At 43.3% G+C, this 17,060-nt stretch overlaps 1 protein-coding gene across 2 annotated transcripts in view; it reads right to left on the bottom strand.

The window, feature by feature from the left end:
- CEP192 (centrosomal protein 192) overlaps nucleotides 1–17,060 on the bottom strand; it is a 184,635-nt gene that overhangs the window by 53,149 nt on the left and 114,426 nt on the right. For both annotated transcript variants that reach the window (XM_040432242.1, XM_040432243.1), the window contains exons 26-35: nucleotides 16,008–16,145; nucleotides 11,897–11,957; nucleotides 5,800–5,942; nucleotides 5,612–5,704; nucleotides 3,605–3,720; nucleotides 3,344–3,526; nucleotides 2,287–2,377; nucleotides 1,637–1,816; nucleotides 713–973; nucleotides 427–545 (exon numbers count right to left, since the gene is read on the bottom strand). In XM_040432242.1, coding sequence (XP_040288176.1) covers nucleotides 427–545; nucleotides 713–973; nucleotides 1,637–1,816; nucleotides 2,287–2,377; nucleotides 3,344–3,526; nucleotides 3,605–3,720; nucleotides 5,612–5,704; nucleotides 5,800–5,942; nucleotides 11,897–11,957; nucleotides 16,008–16,145 — 1,385 coding nt within the window. The remainder of the gene's footprint in view (nucleotides 1–426; nucleotides 546–712; nucleotides 974–1,636; nucleotides 1,817–2,286; nucleotides 2,378–3,343; nucleotides 3,527–3,604; nucleotides 3,721–5,611; nucleotides 5,705–5,799; nucleotides 5,943–11,896; nucleotides 11,958–16,007; nucleotides 16,146–17,060) is intronic.

Below are 17,060 nucleotides of genomic sequence, written 5' to 3'. Positions count from 1 at the left end.
ATTTTACAACAGCTGGAGAGCCGCAGTCTGCCCATCACTGGCCTAGACAAAGATGTGGGAAGGCCACTGCACTACTGAGAGCGCCAGTGCCTTCTCAAACAGTTGATTGGCGGGGTCCTGGGTGTTGGCCCCCTGCTGAACAGATACTGATGACCTATCCAGAGGTCAGACAACCCCTTTGGAGGACCATGTAACCATAGACCTAATACATGAATGTTGTCCTCTAGACAACCCCTTTCATATTTAGTGTGCTTATGTTGTATCAGGGCAAGTTAGAGGAAGAAAGATGTTCTGAGGTTGTAGTTGCACAAAGGGCACTTTGTCCCATAACACTTAGTATTTATGAGACATGACGGTTAGTCAGGCCCTTTAACAAATTTTACATAGATATTATAGAAATGTCCTGTTATATTCTAAATACCTTACCTGCGAAACTGCTGCCTGGAGACTTCATCACCACAGAAAAAACATACGTTGCATAAAAGCGGCGTGCTAGATTGGAGACACTCCTCTAGATCTGCACCATTGTAAGTTATGGTAACCATCTATGCCAAAAAACAAAACAAAACTCAGTGACAGTGAAGGGGAGAAAAATATAAATGTATAATTTTTGTATGATACTACCAGCTATATTTTCTACTGTTACAAAGCCCAATATAGCGCAAAAGAAATGCAATCAAAAGTCAAAACATCCATCTGCGGAAAAACTTACCTCCTGGGTGCCTTCTTTCAATACAAACTTTTCCGGTGTGACTGAACAGGAGCTGCAATCCATTAGGAGACCTTTCTGTGCATTTGCAAAACATACTGCTTTAACATACGCTGCTCTGGAACCAGTGTTCCGAATTGAAATATTGCCCCTGCTCACACGATCTGGCATCACTCCACTTAGAGTTATCATGTAGCTGTCTGAAAGCTTTTTAACTCCTTCAAGTATGACATTACTTGTCCCACCATAACCAGACAGGGGGATCTAAGGAAAGAGAAAGACAAATGATGATTTAAAGAGCATCTGTCAACATGATCAAACCAATTAAAGCAGGCATATTGCCTGGTAGGGTTGATCATGCGGATTCAAACGACACTTATGTTTGTAGCTTGCAGCATTCTCGAGATGTCAGCTCGTTTATTATGCAAATTAGCTAGTTTGAGCACCGAGGGGCAGGGCACAAGCCTTGGAACACTGCTACTGTTAGGCCCACCCCATCCCTGTGATTGACAGGGCTAGAGTAAATCTCATCTTCATCCGCCCTCCCCCCAAAAACATGCAGTTATATAACCAGAAAACATTTACTCATGTTGGTGACAGTGTTCTTGCAATATCATCCATTCCATTAGGAATGCATAATTTGCTAGTGTCCTGCAGATTAAATGCGGTCCTAGTACTCATTGGTGGCACTGGAGCATCTGGACAGGGAAAGGAGCGCTGTGGAGGAGGACATACTCACTTCACAATCCTCCCAGCAGTTCTGCTCTTCTTCAGTCAGCTCCCCAAGCAGTGCAGATTCAGACTGCGCATGCGCTGGTTTCGATGACAGAAGAGCGCAGCTGCTGGGAGGTTCTGCTCTCCCAATATGCCTGGTTTAATAAGGTTGATCACACTGAAAACCAGTAACGCTACTCCCTCAACACTTACTGTAAACTTAATTCCTGGCTGTGAAGATTTGATGCCAGATTGCTTGATCTCCAGCTTAGCCAACATACAACCTACATGTGTAGGGGAAAACATCAGCAGCACAGAAGAGTCTTCTTTGGGGCGAATTGTGAGTTCACGATTGTTAGTCAAACGTTCCTCCGGACCAAACGAACTTTGCAACTGTAAAATTTAATAGATTGGATTAAAATATTTCCCTACATGGCAAAAGCATGGCTTAATGCATTTAAAGACATTCAAACCTGTACATACAAGTCAATAGACATGCCACTGCTGAGGCCGGTGAATGGCTACAGCAGTCTACAAGACCACAGATAAGAAAGTAAAGTATTTTGCTTTGATTTCCACACTTTCCCGACATTCACAAATGGTTTTGTTGTTGACAACCCCATGTTGGCCTTGTTTGCATTGGTCTATTACACAGACGATGCAAAGGGTATGAGGTGGGGGCAGACAAAACTGCTCCCGCAGCAGAACATCCCTGTTTTCAAAATGAGAGGTGTTGCCGATTATCACGCATCTTTCATCCAGATGAAAGTCAGCCCACAAAGGAGCATTATCAGGAAGGTTTGCGATCCTTTAACACCTTTTCAATCAAGCTGTGGACAAATTATACAGTCAATTAAAAATACCTGAAAGCAATCTTGATCTTGACCTCTTATTAAGAGGCGCAGATGCTGACTTGAAATTGTTGACGGGTTCCTTAGCGTTAACTTCTGCTGTCTAAGTGGTATGAAATAATTTTTTTTAATGATTTAAAAATTATAAATTCATTGTTCACATGACACATACTAATAACCCAAAATTTTGCAATGGTAAAATCAATTTAAAAGCCATCATTTATGCATCACCGGGCTTCATGCCCAGTGTAACCAATGACACTCTCAGTAAACTCAAGAAAACTGAAAGCTGGAATCTGACTGGTTGTTACAGAATGACTTTCTAAGAACACTGTACTTGTAAGTATAGTCAATGCAGACATAACGAAAACGGCCAGCAAAAACAGGAACTTAAGGAGAGAAGGAGCATATCTACCCATGGTTTATTCTATACAAGTAAATTGTAAGCATAGGGTCCATTCACACATCCGTATGCGTTTTGCAGATCCACAAAACACAGACAGCGGACCGCACATCGCTGGCACTCTCATAGAAAATGCCTTTTCTTGTCCGCAGTTGCGGACAGGAATAGGACATGTTCTATTTTTTTGTGGAACGGAAGTGCGGATCTGCAAATACGGACAGCACATTCCGGCCCCATTAAAAATGAATGGGTCCGCACCTGTTCCGCAAAATTGCGGAACGGATGCGGACTCATTTTGCGGACGTGTGAATGGACCATAAAGGCATGTTCATATGACAGATGCTTCAGGCTTTAAAATCTGATGATGAATGGCAAGAGAATCAGCGGCACAAACCCATGGCTGCCCCTGGATTTCAGACATGGAATTGCAGTTTCATACAGTGTAAACTTCTTCAGAGGGGCTGATCTGGATGTGGTTTTTCTGTGCTGGGTAGCGCCACATAGAAGTGACAAAATCTTGTCATGTGAGCGGGAATAGAAATTTGGGTGCGCCGTCAAACAAAATTCCCACTGGAATAATGGGTGTTTTTGGCACCGAGTACGTAGCAAAGACTGCATGAAATTTCTGTGAAGAAAGGGACAGGGTTGTTTACAAAGAAAACTTACACTGCCCTTCCAACAGCAACTCCTCCCCAAGAAATGAACTGCTTATTGGAAAGAATAGGAGGGTCATCAGAATTCTTCTGTAGTGGTAGATTTGCCGAATTCCTGGTTACTGATAGTGCACTCTCTCCGATCAGTGGGACTTCATACTGGGGACCTGAAGGCTGCACAATTATTTTCAAAGAACTGCAAAAGAAGAATGAAACCCTGTAGTCTCTCTAATCACAGGCTTGGAACATCATTCATTGTACACTAGTGAAATACCTCTGCTTTGCTTTAGTACACCGAGGGGTGAACTTCACAACCACTACTTGCTCTTCTTCAGGGCCAATAAACAATTCTTCTGGGTCCACAGTAAAAATGTTATCTGCAGTTGTACACTGAGGAGGGAAGTTCACATGTAAGAACATACAATGATTCATGTAGCCATTAGATGACACAAGGGCAACCACAAGTTCACAGACAAAGCTTATTCAGCCGTGGAAGGGCTTTTTTCAATTGCCTTTTCACCCTACATTAGAAGAGAAGGTTTGTCCCCCCCACCCCAATAAGGTGGTGTACAAAAGCAGCGTCCCTGTTCCAGGATGCAAAAAAAATAATAAAGTATTAATTTCACCTGTTATCTCAAAAGATAATGGGGGCAAAGTTTTAAATTTGCACTGTGAGGGCAATGCAGCATCTATACAGCTTTTATGTACACAAGCACATCATTAAAACGCTAATAGCCTAAAGACAACATTAAAGGGATTGTGTCACCTGGATTTTAGTGACAGAGCTTTTAACATCACCACATCAGTCTGCTCGTTTTGTATTAAAATATACTAGTATTACTACCCTAAGTGTTGTCCTTTGTCTAGAAAATCGCTTTTATTAATATGGTAATTACCTTAGTAAGGAGCCCAAGGGGCTGTCCCTCCGGCCGTTGGAGGCCAGGCGCACCCCTTCTCCTGGAGCCCAGCACCGCCCCACTGCTAATTTATTCACTCCTTATTGCCTGCTGGCGCATGCGCAGTGCTTCCTGTGAGGCCGATTCCAGGCGCTGACATGTGTATCCACGGCGCATGCGCGAGCTTATGGCTCAGCGAACACATTCTGTGGATACACATGTCAGCGCCTGAAATCGGCCTCACAGGACGCACTGCACATGCGCCAGCAGGCAATGAGGAGTGAATAAATTAGCAGTGGGGCGGTGCTGGGCTCCAGGAGAAGGGGTGCGCCTGGGCTCCAACGGCCGGAGGGACAGCCCCTTGGGCTCCTTACTAAGGTAATTACCGACTGATGTGATGATGTTAAAAGCTCTGTCACTAAAATCCAGGTGACACAATCCCTTTAAAGGAGTTGTCTTACTTCAGCAAATAGCATTAATTATGTAGAGAAAGTTAATACAAGGCACTTACTAATGTATTGTGATTCTCCATATTGCCTCCTTTGCTGGCTGGATTAGTTTTTCCATCACATTATACACTGCTCGTTTCCATGGTTGCAACCACCAGGCAGGCAGTCCATTAGTGGTGGCTGTGCTTGCACACTATAGGAAAAAGAACTAGCGCATGTTCAGTGCCATGATCCCGGCCACCAGAGAAGCCAGCGCTTTTTCCTATAGCGTGCAAGCATGGCCATCACTGCTGGATTGCAGGGTGGTAGTAACCATGGAAACGAGCAGTGTATAATGGGATGGAAAAACAAATCCAGCCAGCAAAGGAAGCAATATGGATATCAATGCATTAGTAAGTGTCCTGTATTAACTAAATAATGCTATTTGCTGGAGTGAGACAACCCCTTTAAAAAGAACACCAGTAGGGTTTCCGGATACCTTTGCTTTGAATTCTGCACTGTGGCCTCTCTGCTATTCCGCCTAAAAATCTATGAGTAAAAATTTGCAATATGGAGTTCTGGTTGACAAAAGAAACAATATATGTGCCTTCACATTGACACTTCCTACTGCTGAAGATGTGACTACCTAGGGACATAACCAGTTGACAAGGGAAAGGATAACGACCAGATGTCATTTTAGGCAAGCATTTTTAGGAAGAAAAGAATTGGCGAAATGCCTTAAAGGCAAGTGCCCTAGCACTGTAGAAGTGGTTCTCCCAAAATACAAACTCATACACAAGGTAGGAGATAAGTATCTTATCCGCTGGGATGCCAAATTCCACAACTAGATGGAACTATGGTCCATTAATTTTAATGGGATTTAAAAATTCTTAAACATTTATTTCAGGGAAACTAACTGTTGAAGCATGCATCACCCAAGTTACACCCAGAACCTACCTTCACTCTCAAGTGTGCGGCAATATTCCCTGCATTTTTAAGAGGAAGCTGTTGCTGAGTTGATGAACCCACATCACATCTTAAGTGAATGGTCTGAAGAGAAAAACAGATATCCTTTTATATAATGCACATATACACCAGTGGTATTTGTAAATAGAAGAAAAAGAGGTGTTCGCACTGAGACTAACCTGCAAGTCTTTAGGAGCGTGTATCTTTGCACAGCCAACTCTTGCATGTAAGGGGATACTTTTTAACAGACAAGCAGGACCCGGGCTGTCAACTTCAATATCAACCCTTGCTATAAACTCTTCAGGTGGTCCAAGGGAGCATGCTATTACAAAAATAAAGAATTTGGTTGGCGGATAAGAAAGACATTTCAGAATCAGAATTTTAGAAGACCGAGTGCCAGGGCACAACTAAATTACATTTTCAACAAGCCTTTGGCTAGAGCTCCAGGCAGTCTAAAAGATCAAATGCAAGCTGTTGTAAAATCCTTGCATAGTAAAAAAAAATAATAAAAAAAATATAAATAAATGCTAATTGTTGGATACCCTGTGATCTCTGCAAGTAGTCAATGAATTTTTCCCTCACAAGGAAATGCGTAGGAGTTGAAGAAATACTGGCAAGTGGAAAAACAAGCCTAAAAAAATATATTTTTATTCATAATTGCATTTTAGTCTCTATGCCTGCTTCTGAAGAACAAAATCATTGTCCAGGGTAAGTGACTGCGTCACAGTTTCAATCTGTATTTGTAAGCCAAAACTAGGCACAGAACATGGAAAATAAGGGTTCACGCACACAAACGCAGTTTCAGTCCACATCGGATCTGCATAATCCGGTTTCCTGGAAGTCTCCATGACAGCACATCCTGAGATTGTGTTTTTTCCTGTCCTATCAGAGGAAGTCAGAGGTTTAAAAACCCCACCCCTTCCCCTCATCGCCAGTATATTTTAACGGAACCAGGAAAAAGGGGTAGAACATAAATTAAAAGTAAAATTATCAAAAAAAGGGTGGGAATATATGTGCTGTCATGGAGACTTCCAGGAAACCGGATTACCGGTGGAGTGTAATACTCATTTCCCCAGTCATCTCCATGACAGCACATCCTGAGAACTAACAAAGTAAACTTTAGGGGGGGGGACAACAGCACCTAGGACATTGCGTCCAAAGGCCATGTCCTCATTGGCAAATACATCAACCGTATACTGCTTGGTGAAGGTGTGAGCCCTCTTCCAAGTGGCCACTCTGCAAATTTGTTCTAAAAACGCAGAGGCTCTCTCGGCCCAGGAAGTAGACACTGATCGTACTGAACGGGCTCTGAGGGACGGTGGAGCTTTTTTACCGGAGGCTCTATAGGCCTCAGAAATTGCACACCTAATTCAGCGGGATATAGAGCTTTTTGCCGCTTCTTTACCCTTATTTGGGGCGGAAAACGGAATAAATAAGTTCATCTATCCTCCAATCTCTGGTGACATCTAGATAACTGAGTACACTTCTTCTAACAGCTAAATTATGAAACCTTGTTTCCTGCTCGTTTTTAGGGTTGGCACAAAATGAGGTAATAATGTCTTGTGACCTGTTAAAAGTAGAAACCACCTCAGGGAGAAAATTGGGATTCAATTTGAATACGAGCTAATCATCAAACACTAAGGAAGGGCTCCTGGATAGATAAAGCCTGAAGCTCACAGGGAGTCTAGAGGCTAAAATGGAGATTCTGACAAACCTGTAAGAACAGTATTCAGGTTCTATGGAGCGACCATATTTTTAATTCTGGGTTTTAATCTATTAGCCGCTTTTAAAAACCTAGACACCCAGAAGACCTCAAAGACTAGTGCTATATAGGGTACCTAATGCGGAAACCTGTACCATTAAGGGTATTCGGGGAGAGACCCATAACCAAACAGTCCTGGAGAAATTCCAAGATCAGAGGCATATTGGGGGTAGATCGGTTAAACTTACCACCACAAAGGATGCAAATTTCCAAACTTTAAGATATGTCATACAGGTACTGGATTTTCTACGGAGCAAAAAGGGTATTTACAACCCTCTGCAATAGACCTAGACCTAACAGGCTGGACTGCTCAATAACCAGGCCAACCGCTTGAGAAGACTGGGGTTCAGATGAGAGATTGGACCCTGCATTAGAAGATCCTTCCTCGGGGAGAACAGGATTGGATCTTCCTGGCTGAGGGATTTTAAGAGACCGAACCAGCCCCTTCTGGGCCAAATGGGGACAACCAGGATTAGGACACATCTTTCAGATTGGAATTTCTGCAGAACCTTTGGGATCATCGGATTGGGGGAAAGGCAGAAACCAGTCCCGACGTCCAGTCCTGAGTGAAGATGTCTACTGTCACACAGGGATCCCTTGGATTGAGCGAGAAGTAATGCTGTACTTTGTGGTTTCTTCTTGAGATCTCGAGTGGTTTCTTCTAGATCTTCTTGAGATCTAGACTCGGAATGTCCCATTGATTTTGGATCCTCTGAAAGGCTGACTGGGATAGGGACCAGTCGCCTGGCTTCAGTCTCTGACGAATGAGAAAGTCCGCCAGAAGATTGAGAGAACCCTTCAGGAGTACTGCAGCCAGAGAATTTTAGGTTCTTCTCTGCCCATAGAAAAATCTGTTTTGAGAGATTCTAAAATGTGTCCATGCCTCCCTGATGCTGGATGAAGGCTATAGCTGTGGAATTGTCCAAGTGGACTAGTACATGACTGTTATTAGATTGGGTCTGAGTTGCTTTGAGGCCTTCCCATATAGCCAGAAGTTCTTTGTAGTTGGACGACATCCTCCTGAGCTTTGGACCAAGTCCCCTGAAAGGAACCTGTGGCAGTAAGGGCACCCCAGCCCCAGGAACTGGCGTCCATTGTCAATGATGGCACTTCCTCCTGGCTCTGAGCCACCACTGTGAGGAGGTCTCTACCTCTTTGGTTACGGACATCCTCTGGTCTAACTAAGTTCTGTTACATTTCCTGAGGATGAGGTCCTGTAGAGGTCTCATGTGGAATTGGGCCCAGGTGACAGCTGGAATGCAAGAAGATAGGCGACCTAAAATCTTCATGGCTTGTCTGATCGAACAAACGGGCTCTCTTAAGAATTGTTGGATCCCTAACTTTAAATCCTGGACCTTCAGGAGATAGAAGAAAGGATTTTTGGAGGAGGGAATCAGCAGGATGCCTAAAAATATTCTTTGATGGGTCTGTGATGAATTGCTCCCAGGAATTTATGAAGGAGCTGAGTCTTCCCCCAACACAAATGGAGTCATTGCTTGGAAGAGGAAGGATCTCCCTGGTTGGGGTTAAAAAGAAGATTCTTTTCTTTACCGCCCTTGGCATAGCTTTATCTTCCCGATTTTCCATCATCTGATCTGGTATCCTGCCGTTTACGAAAAAAACTGCCTTCTCTTTTTTGATCTGACTTCGGGAAAACCTCTCTTGTGGTCTGTAGCATTTTCTAAGATCTTATCCAGATCAGGGCCAGACACATACTGCCCATGGAACAGTAAGGATATCAATTAGTTTTTAGAGGTCATATCACCGGACCAGGCCTTCAACCACAGGACTCTTCTGATGGTGTTAGAGAGTACTGCTGTATAAGCAGAAAGTCTTACAGACTCTGCGGAGGCATCTGCCAGGAAATTAGTGGCCTTTCTAAGCAGGGGAAGGCTGTCCAAGATCTGCTTTCTTGGAGTCTTGTTAATTAAGTGAAGCTGTAATTGCTCCAGCCACACCGATAAGGTACAAACTACACATGTCGCAGCAACCCCGGGTTTTAAAAGAGCAGCCGTAGCTTCCCACATTTTTTTAAGGAGGCTTTCTGCCTTTGTCCATAGGGTCCTTTAGCTGCACAACGTCCTCAAAAAGGACCGTGCGCTTTGCGACTTTGGCCACTGGAGCATAGACTCTGGGAATGGACTCCCAGTCTGCAATCTGCCTCAAATGGGTACCGCCTTTTTATGCCACAGGGAATAAAGGAGCCTATTTCAGGTTTATCCCATTCCGCTCTTATGATCTGCTGTATGTTATCCGGAACTGGGAATACAGATCTCTGCCTCTCCCCCAAATATTTCCTCCTGAACAGATCTGGAAATCTCCATTCTGATTGTGGCTCTTATGGCTTTGATTAGCTCCTCAATATCCCCAAGGTCATCTTCATCGGATTCTTGAGATTTTTCCAAGATCTCAGGATCCGATAGTTCAGGATTCACGGAATCGGAATCACTTCCCACATACGTAAGATCTCTAGAAGAACCCGGTCTATGGAGGGGGGGAGGGTCCCGGGGGCGGCCAGGGCAGATTGAACTTCCACGCCAACTATGGACTTAATATCCTCCAGCAGACTAGATGATTCGGACCTGACAGACGCGGTACACTCCTTGCATAAAAGGTTTAGACCCAGAGGAAGGTAGACGTTTAGAACAGAGACCACACTTCCTGGGTTTAACCTTGGCAGAAGAAGACGACTCCTTTTCTCCCTGCAACATACAAGGGAGAGAAGGGTCAACCACTACAGGGTAAGTACAACATAAGAAGGGTGCCTGACAGGCTACTCACAAAACCCAGGGTAGTGGGGGGCTCAGATCCAGAGCCAGTGGTGGTAGGGGCACTCATGTTTCCAGTTCCCGTCCACAGAAACGCCAGAGATCACAGGCAGGGTGAGAATGCTGGGCGCCATGTTGGGACCGACACTGCCCTCTTTAAACACTAGGCATGCGCCACGTGACGTCATGACGCCAAGCCACACCCCCTCGGCGTCTAGAGGGAATCACGTCCTAGCGTCGCTCCAGCAGCCTTTTCACTCCGCATTAAGCTCTCCTGGACTGCCGCAGGAGGGAGCTTCACCAGGGCCACCATACAACAGACCACACAGGAAGAAAGAGCCAAACCAACCGCCACAACCGACCTCCGGTCTGCAGAGCAAGATGATCCAGGTATCGAAATAGGCTAGGAGCCCAAAGAGCTCCCAGTACCTCTCCTGACTTCCTTGACAGTACAGGAAAAAAAAAAAAAAAAAAAAAACACTGGCGATGAGGGGAAGGAGTGGTGTTTTTAAATCTCAGTTTTTTTTCCTGTCCTATCAGAGGAAGTCAATCTCAGGATGTGCAGTCATGGAGACAACTGGGGAAATTATTTATTTATATATATATGGGATAGATGGGATCCTTATTTTTCAGATCCACAAAACACTTTCTGCCATGTACATGAGGCCTTAGACCATGAGGTATTACGGTAAGATTTGTATCTCTTCTGCCTTATGGTCACCATAAGTTTCTATACTTGACAGTTGTTCTGTGTCTGGAAAAAGTCACAAAACTCAACAGTTTAAGGCCTCATGCACATGACCGTAGTTCTGGTCCGCATCCAAGCCGCAGTTTTTGTGTGCTGTCCGCATCCGTTGCTCCATTCCGTGGCCCCGCAAACAAAATAGAACATGTCCTATTCTTGTCCATTTTGCAGACAAGAATAGGCATTTCTACAATGGGAAGCTTCCGTTTTTTGTGGATGCGCGGTTTGCGGACCACAAAAAAAAAACCTAAGAAACGGAACGGTCGTGTGCATGAGGCCTAAAAAATATATTTCTCAGTGAACGATTTGTCCTGTCACATACGCTACAACTCTATCTATGGATCTGATTGTAGACCCAGGGCTTAAAACTGGCCAGGAACATAAAACAGCCACACTGCAACATGAAAGTGATTAATGGTCAGACAGCTCTGAAGTGTTTTCTAGGTTCAGGATAATCTCAGCCTATCTACATGTTAGGTCATCAATATCTGATGAGGTCCAAGTCACTGCACCCTCGACAATCAGCTGTTTGAAGAGACCACATGCTCATGGGACTTCTAATTATGTACCGGGCAAAACTGCAATACTCTGAAAAGTCACGCTCACAATTTAGGAGCGTTGTGGCCCCTTCCAACAACTGACTGCACCTCCATCATCACCTGCACTTTCTGTTAAATTATGTAATAATGCCACAACCTTTGCTCCCCATCAATAGGCAGTTGTTTCTGCTGGTTCATCAGCCATACAGTGAGAAGCAAAACAGCACATACTTCCCTTACCCCTCCTGGAATATCTCCCACGTGAGGTTAATAGAGGATTATCTTTTTTTAAAATATTTCGTCAGTAATTGTTTGAGAGACTCCTCTACAGTACAACCCAGCATATACTATAACTTGATGCATTCAATATTAGCAACTTGCTAAAAAAACCTTCGAATACCAGAAGAACTCTCAAAAGGAAATACAGAAACAACAAAGTTTACTATAATGTGTGTTAAATACCTGCTGAGTTATATGTTTGTGGTGCGTGGAACACAACCCATATCTCAAGTGCCTCTGGTTCCTGAAATTAAATAAAATTATATATATTATATATAAATAAAAAAAGCTGTCAAACTGAAGTGAGCTGTTGAAATAAAGCCGTAAACAGAGGCATCACTAGTGAAAAAGAAAACCTAACAATATCTTTACAAGGCCAACACTAAAGGGGTATTCCGGTGGTTCAAAGTTAACCACCTACCCACTGGGAACCTCAACGATCACAAGAAGAGAACGGGGCCCCGTAACCCCTGCAATCCCCTTGAAATGAATGTAGGGGCCAGTAGCACATGCAAGCTACAGCTCCATTCCTTTCTATGTGAATTCTGGATATAGCAGAGTACAGCGCTCGGCTATCTCCAGAAATCCCATAGAAAGGAATGGAGCGGCCACGTGTGGGGGGGGGTCATCCCAGCAGTAGGACCCCACCGAACTAATAGTTATCACCTGTCCTGTGGATAGGGGATAACTTAATATAACCAGAATACATCTATAAATGTTTAAAGGTTTTCATTTATGTAGAGAAAAAAGAAAATGGAAAGCTAGTGGTGAGCAGAAAATATATGCACTTCTAGTGGCACTGTAGTTTGGGAAAAACTTTTGAGACATCATAGCGACATATCAAAAAGTTCTGATTGGCGGGGTCTGCATTTAGTCTGCTTTTGGGCTTAGGACAAATTGTGAAGTTCACAGCTGCCAACCCCCCTCCCCATCCCCTTTCTGAAGAATAAGGCAAAAATCACTGATGACTGATGGGGCACTTTCACAAAACACTGGCAGAAAACGTTCATAATAACGTTTCTGAATTTTGTGCAACTCCAAAGTTATGTCTTTAGCTTATAGCAGTAATATCACAGCACGACAATTTTCTTGTCCCTATTCCTGTCCATAAAAAAATGGATCCTCAAAATACAGAAACCTGTGTGCGTTCAGCATTATTCTCACTCGCATTTATAAAATCTCACTCTATTTAGACAATACACCTTAGATAAAACACGCCTGTTTTTACATCGTTCACATTGGTGAAAGGTCACACAATGTACCTTCATGTTATCACAATTCAATAATGACAAACTAGAATTTATTCATTTGCATAAGCAATTTCACAAACACTGAATGAGAATTCTCTGTATACATTTACACTACATGATTATCGTCCAATATGAACCGTTAGCGTTTCAGTTTTAATGACTATCTGCTCGTCTAATTCCTTCATAGGTCTGAGAAAGTTAAAATAAATGTTGTGCAAAATCTCTAGCTCCTGTGCAATAAAACTTCCAAGAAAAATTATTAGTGGTCACCGTATCATCCAAGGAGGTCACTTTAACTGCCTCCGGACCGCCTAACGCAGGATCGCGTTCCGGAGGCGGCAGCCCTGCGCAGAGTCACGCATATATGCATCATCTCGCGAGACACAGGCGCGCGCGTTCACAGGATCGGAAGGTAAGCGGGTGGATCTCCAGCCTGCCAGCGGCGATCGTTCGCTGGCAGGCTGGAGATGCGATTTTTTTAACCCCTAACAGGCATATTAGATGCTGTTTTGATAACAGCGTCTAATATACCTGCTACCTGGTCCTCTGGTGGTCCCTTTTGTTTGGATCGACCACCAGAGGACACAGGTAGCTCAGTAAAGTAGCACCAAACACCACTACACTACACAACACCCCCCCTGTCACTTATTAACCCCTTATGAATCCCTGATCACCCCATATAGACTCCCTGATCACCCCCCTGTCATTGATCACCCCCCTGTCATTGATCACCCCCCTGTAAGGCTCTATTCAGATGTCCGTATGATTTTTACGGATCCACCGATACATGGATCGGATCCGCAAAACACATACAGGCGTCTGAATGGAACCTTACAGGGGGGTGATCACCCATATAGACTCCCTGATCACCCCCCTGTCATTGATCACCCCCCTGTAAGGCTGCATTCAGATGTCCGTATGATTTTTACGGATCCACTGATACATGGATCGGATCCGCAAAACACATACGGACATCTGAATGGAGCCTTATAGGGGGGTGATCAATGAAATAGGGGTAATCACCCCATATAGACTCCCTGATCACCCCCCTGTCATTGATCACCCCCCTATCATTGATCACCCCACTGTCATTGATCACCCCCCTGTAAGGCTCCATTCAGACATTTTTTTGGCCCAAGTTAGCGGAAATATTTATTTTTTTTCTTACAAAGTCTCATATTCCACTAACTTGTGTCAAAAAATAAAATCTCACATGAACTCACCATACCCCTCACGGAATCCAAATGCGTAAAATTTTTTAGACATTTATATTCCAGACTTCTTCTCACGCTTTAGGGCCCCTAGAATGCCAGGGCAGTATAAATACCCCACATGTGACCCCATTTCGGAAAGAAGACACCCCAAGGTATTCGCTGAGGGGCATATTGAGTCCATGAAAGATTGAAATTTTTGTCCCAAGTTAGCGGAAAGGGAGACTTTGTGAGAAAAAAAAATAAAAAATCAATTTCCGCTAACTTGTGCCAAAAAAAAAAAAAATTCGATGAACTCGCCATGCCCCTTATTGAATACCTTGGGGCGTCTTCTTTCCAAAATGGGGTCACATGTTGGGTTTTTATACTGCCCTGGCTTTTTAGAGGCCCTAAAGCGTGAGAAGAAGTCTGGGATCCAAATGTCTAAAAATGCCCTCCTAAAAGGAATGTGGGCCCCTTTGCACACCTAGGCTGCAAGAAAGTGTCACACATGTGGTATCGCCGTACTCAGGAGAAGTTGGGCAATGTGTTTTGGGGTGTCATTTTACATATACCCATGCTGGGTGAGATAAATATCTTGGTCAAATGCCAACTTTGTATAAAAAAATGGGAAAAGTTGTCTTTTGCCGAGATATTTATCTCACCCAGCATGGGTATATGTAAAAAGACACCCCAAAACACATTGCCCAACTTCTCCTGAATACGACGATACCACATGTGTGACACTTTTTTGCAGCCTAGGTGGGCAAAGGGGCCCACATTCCAAAGAGCACCTTTCGGATTTCACTGGCCATTTTTTACAGATTTTGATTTCAAACTACTTACCACACATTTGGGCCCCTAGAATGCCAGGGCAGTATAACTACCCCACAAGTGACCCCATTTTGGAAAGAAGACACCCCAAGGTATTCGCTGATGGGCATAGTGAGTTCACAGAAGTTTTTATTTTTTGTCACAAGTTAGTGGAATATGAGACTTTGTAAGAAAAAAAAAAATCATCATTTTCTGCTAACTTGTGACAAAAAATAAAAAGTTCTATGAACTCACTATGCCCATCAGCGAATACCTTAGGGTGTCTTCTTTCCGAAATGGGGTCATTTGTGGGGTGTTTGTACTGTCTGGCCATTGTAGAACCTCAGGAAACATGACAGGTGCTCAGAAAGTCAGAGCTGCTTCAAAAAGCGGAAATTCACATTTTTGTACCATACTTTGTAAACGCTATAACTTTTACCCAAACATTTTTTTTAATCAAAGACATGTAGAACAATAAATTTAGAGAAAAATTTATATATGGATCTTGTTTTTTTTGCAAAATTTTACAACTGAAAGTAAAAAATGTCATTTTTTTGCAAAAAAAATCGTTAAATTTCGATTTATAACAAAAAAAGTAAAAATATCAGCAGCAATGAAATACCACCAAATGAAAGCTCTATTAGTGAGAAGAAAAGGAGGTAAAATTCATTTGGGTGGTAATTTGCATGACCGAGCAATAAACGGTGAAAGTAGGGTAGGTCAGAAGTGTAAAAAGTGGCCTGGTCATTAAGGGTGTTTAAGCTATGGGGGCTGAGGTGGTTAAGGGGCCTAGGACCACTCTGTCCACCTACCTGCACATGATCTGAGGATTGAACAGACAGAGCAATGAACATGAAAGACAAACTGCTTCCTAAATGTATGAAAAATGCAGGACAGCAATAAGAATACCAGGCAGTAAAGAGTAGCCATAGGTGGACACAATAAAATGCTCCAAACCCTAAGCAGAGTACATGGGTATGAGGAAAAACCATGCTGATTTTCTTTAAAACCATTTATGTTTTTTCAGAAACAAGTGTTTACCTGGTTCTCATAGGATGCATACATAACGTGGCTTATGACAGAAGGGGAAGACATCTTTGAGACAGAATCCGTATGTACACCAAATTCTTTCACGGCAGGATTTTTGGAAAAAGTAAAGCAACGCCATGCAGTGGCATTCTGGCAACAGAGATAATAGATAATATATTATAGTAGATTTACCCTTCATTATTTATAGGTTTACCCTATCCTGGTCAAAAGAAAATCAAACAAGTATGAAAGTCTCCTTTATCCATGCAATATCTTACTGCTCGACTTATATAAAAAAAAAAATAAAAAAAAAGAAGAAAGGAACGTATGCAGTGACTTGCTAAGGGCGCTGCTGAAAACCTATACTTTACATTCAGTGCTGCAGCTTAGCCTCATTCAAACTAACAAATAAATTACATCAACTCTTGAAATTCCTGAACTCTGTTAAAGGGGTTGTCTTGTAGGTCATCTACTTTAAAAGGGCAAGTATTTTATTATTTTAAAAGGGGCTGTCCGCTTTTTACGATTGATGACCTATCCTCAGGATAGGCGGGGTCCGACTACCATATGAGCGCTGCCTTCTCGGCTTGCCGCAGCAATTGCAGTGGTAAGCAGTGTAATTACAAGTATGGCGTCCCCTTCCACTTCTATGGGACGGCTCCGTAGTATCAACTTAGACAGAACTGTCCCACAGAAGTGAATAGGGTTGCCATACTCTTCAAACAGCTAATTGGCAAGGGTTCCGTGAGTTTGACCCCCGCCAATCGGATATTGATGACCTATCCTGAGGATAGGTAATCCATAGTAAAAAGCTGACAACACCATCAAGCAGCTGTGGCTCCAGTCCCCAGTCAATTTACTAGCAGTGGTCACATCTCATCTAAGCAAGTGACTGCTGCAGCCAATGGGAGTAAAAAGACTGGCAGGGGAAAAATAAAAAATTATATACAGGACGATCTCTTAAAATTTCTCCCTTTAAAGTACTTTTGGTGAAATTCACAGTTTGAGTTGAGCTATGAGGAAGGGGTCCCTGCTCATCCCCTGATTAACAGCTTTCTCTCTGAG

This window comes from Bufo bufo, chromosome 5, assembly GCF_905171765.1.
Source record: "Bufo bufo chromosome 5, aBufBuf1.1, whole genome shotgun sequence".
NCBI classification, from domain to species: domain Eukaryota; kingdom Metazoa; phylum Chordata; class Amphibia; order Anura; family Bufonidae; genus Bufo; species Bufo bufo.
Note: the sequence above shows the minus strand (reverse complement) of the source record. Positions and strands in the feature narration are given on the sequence as shown.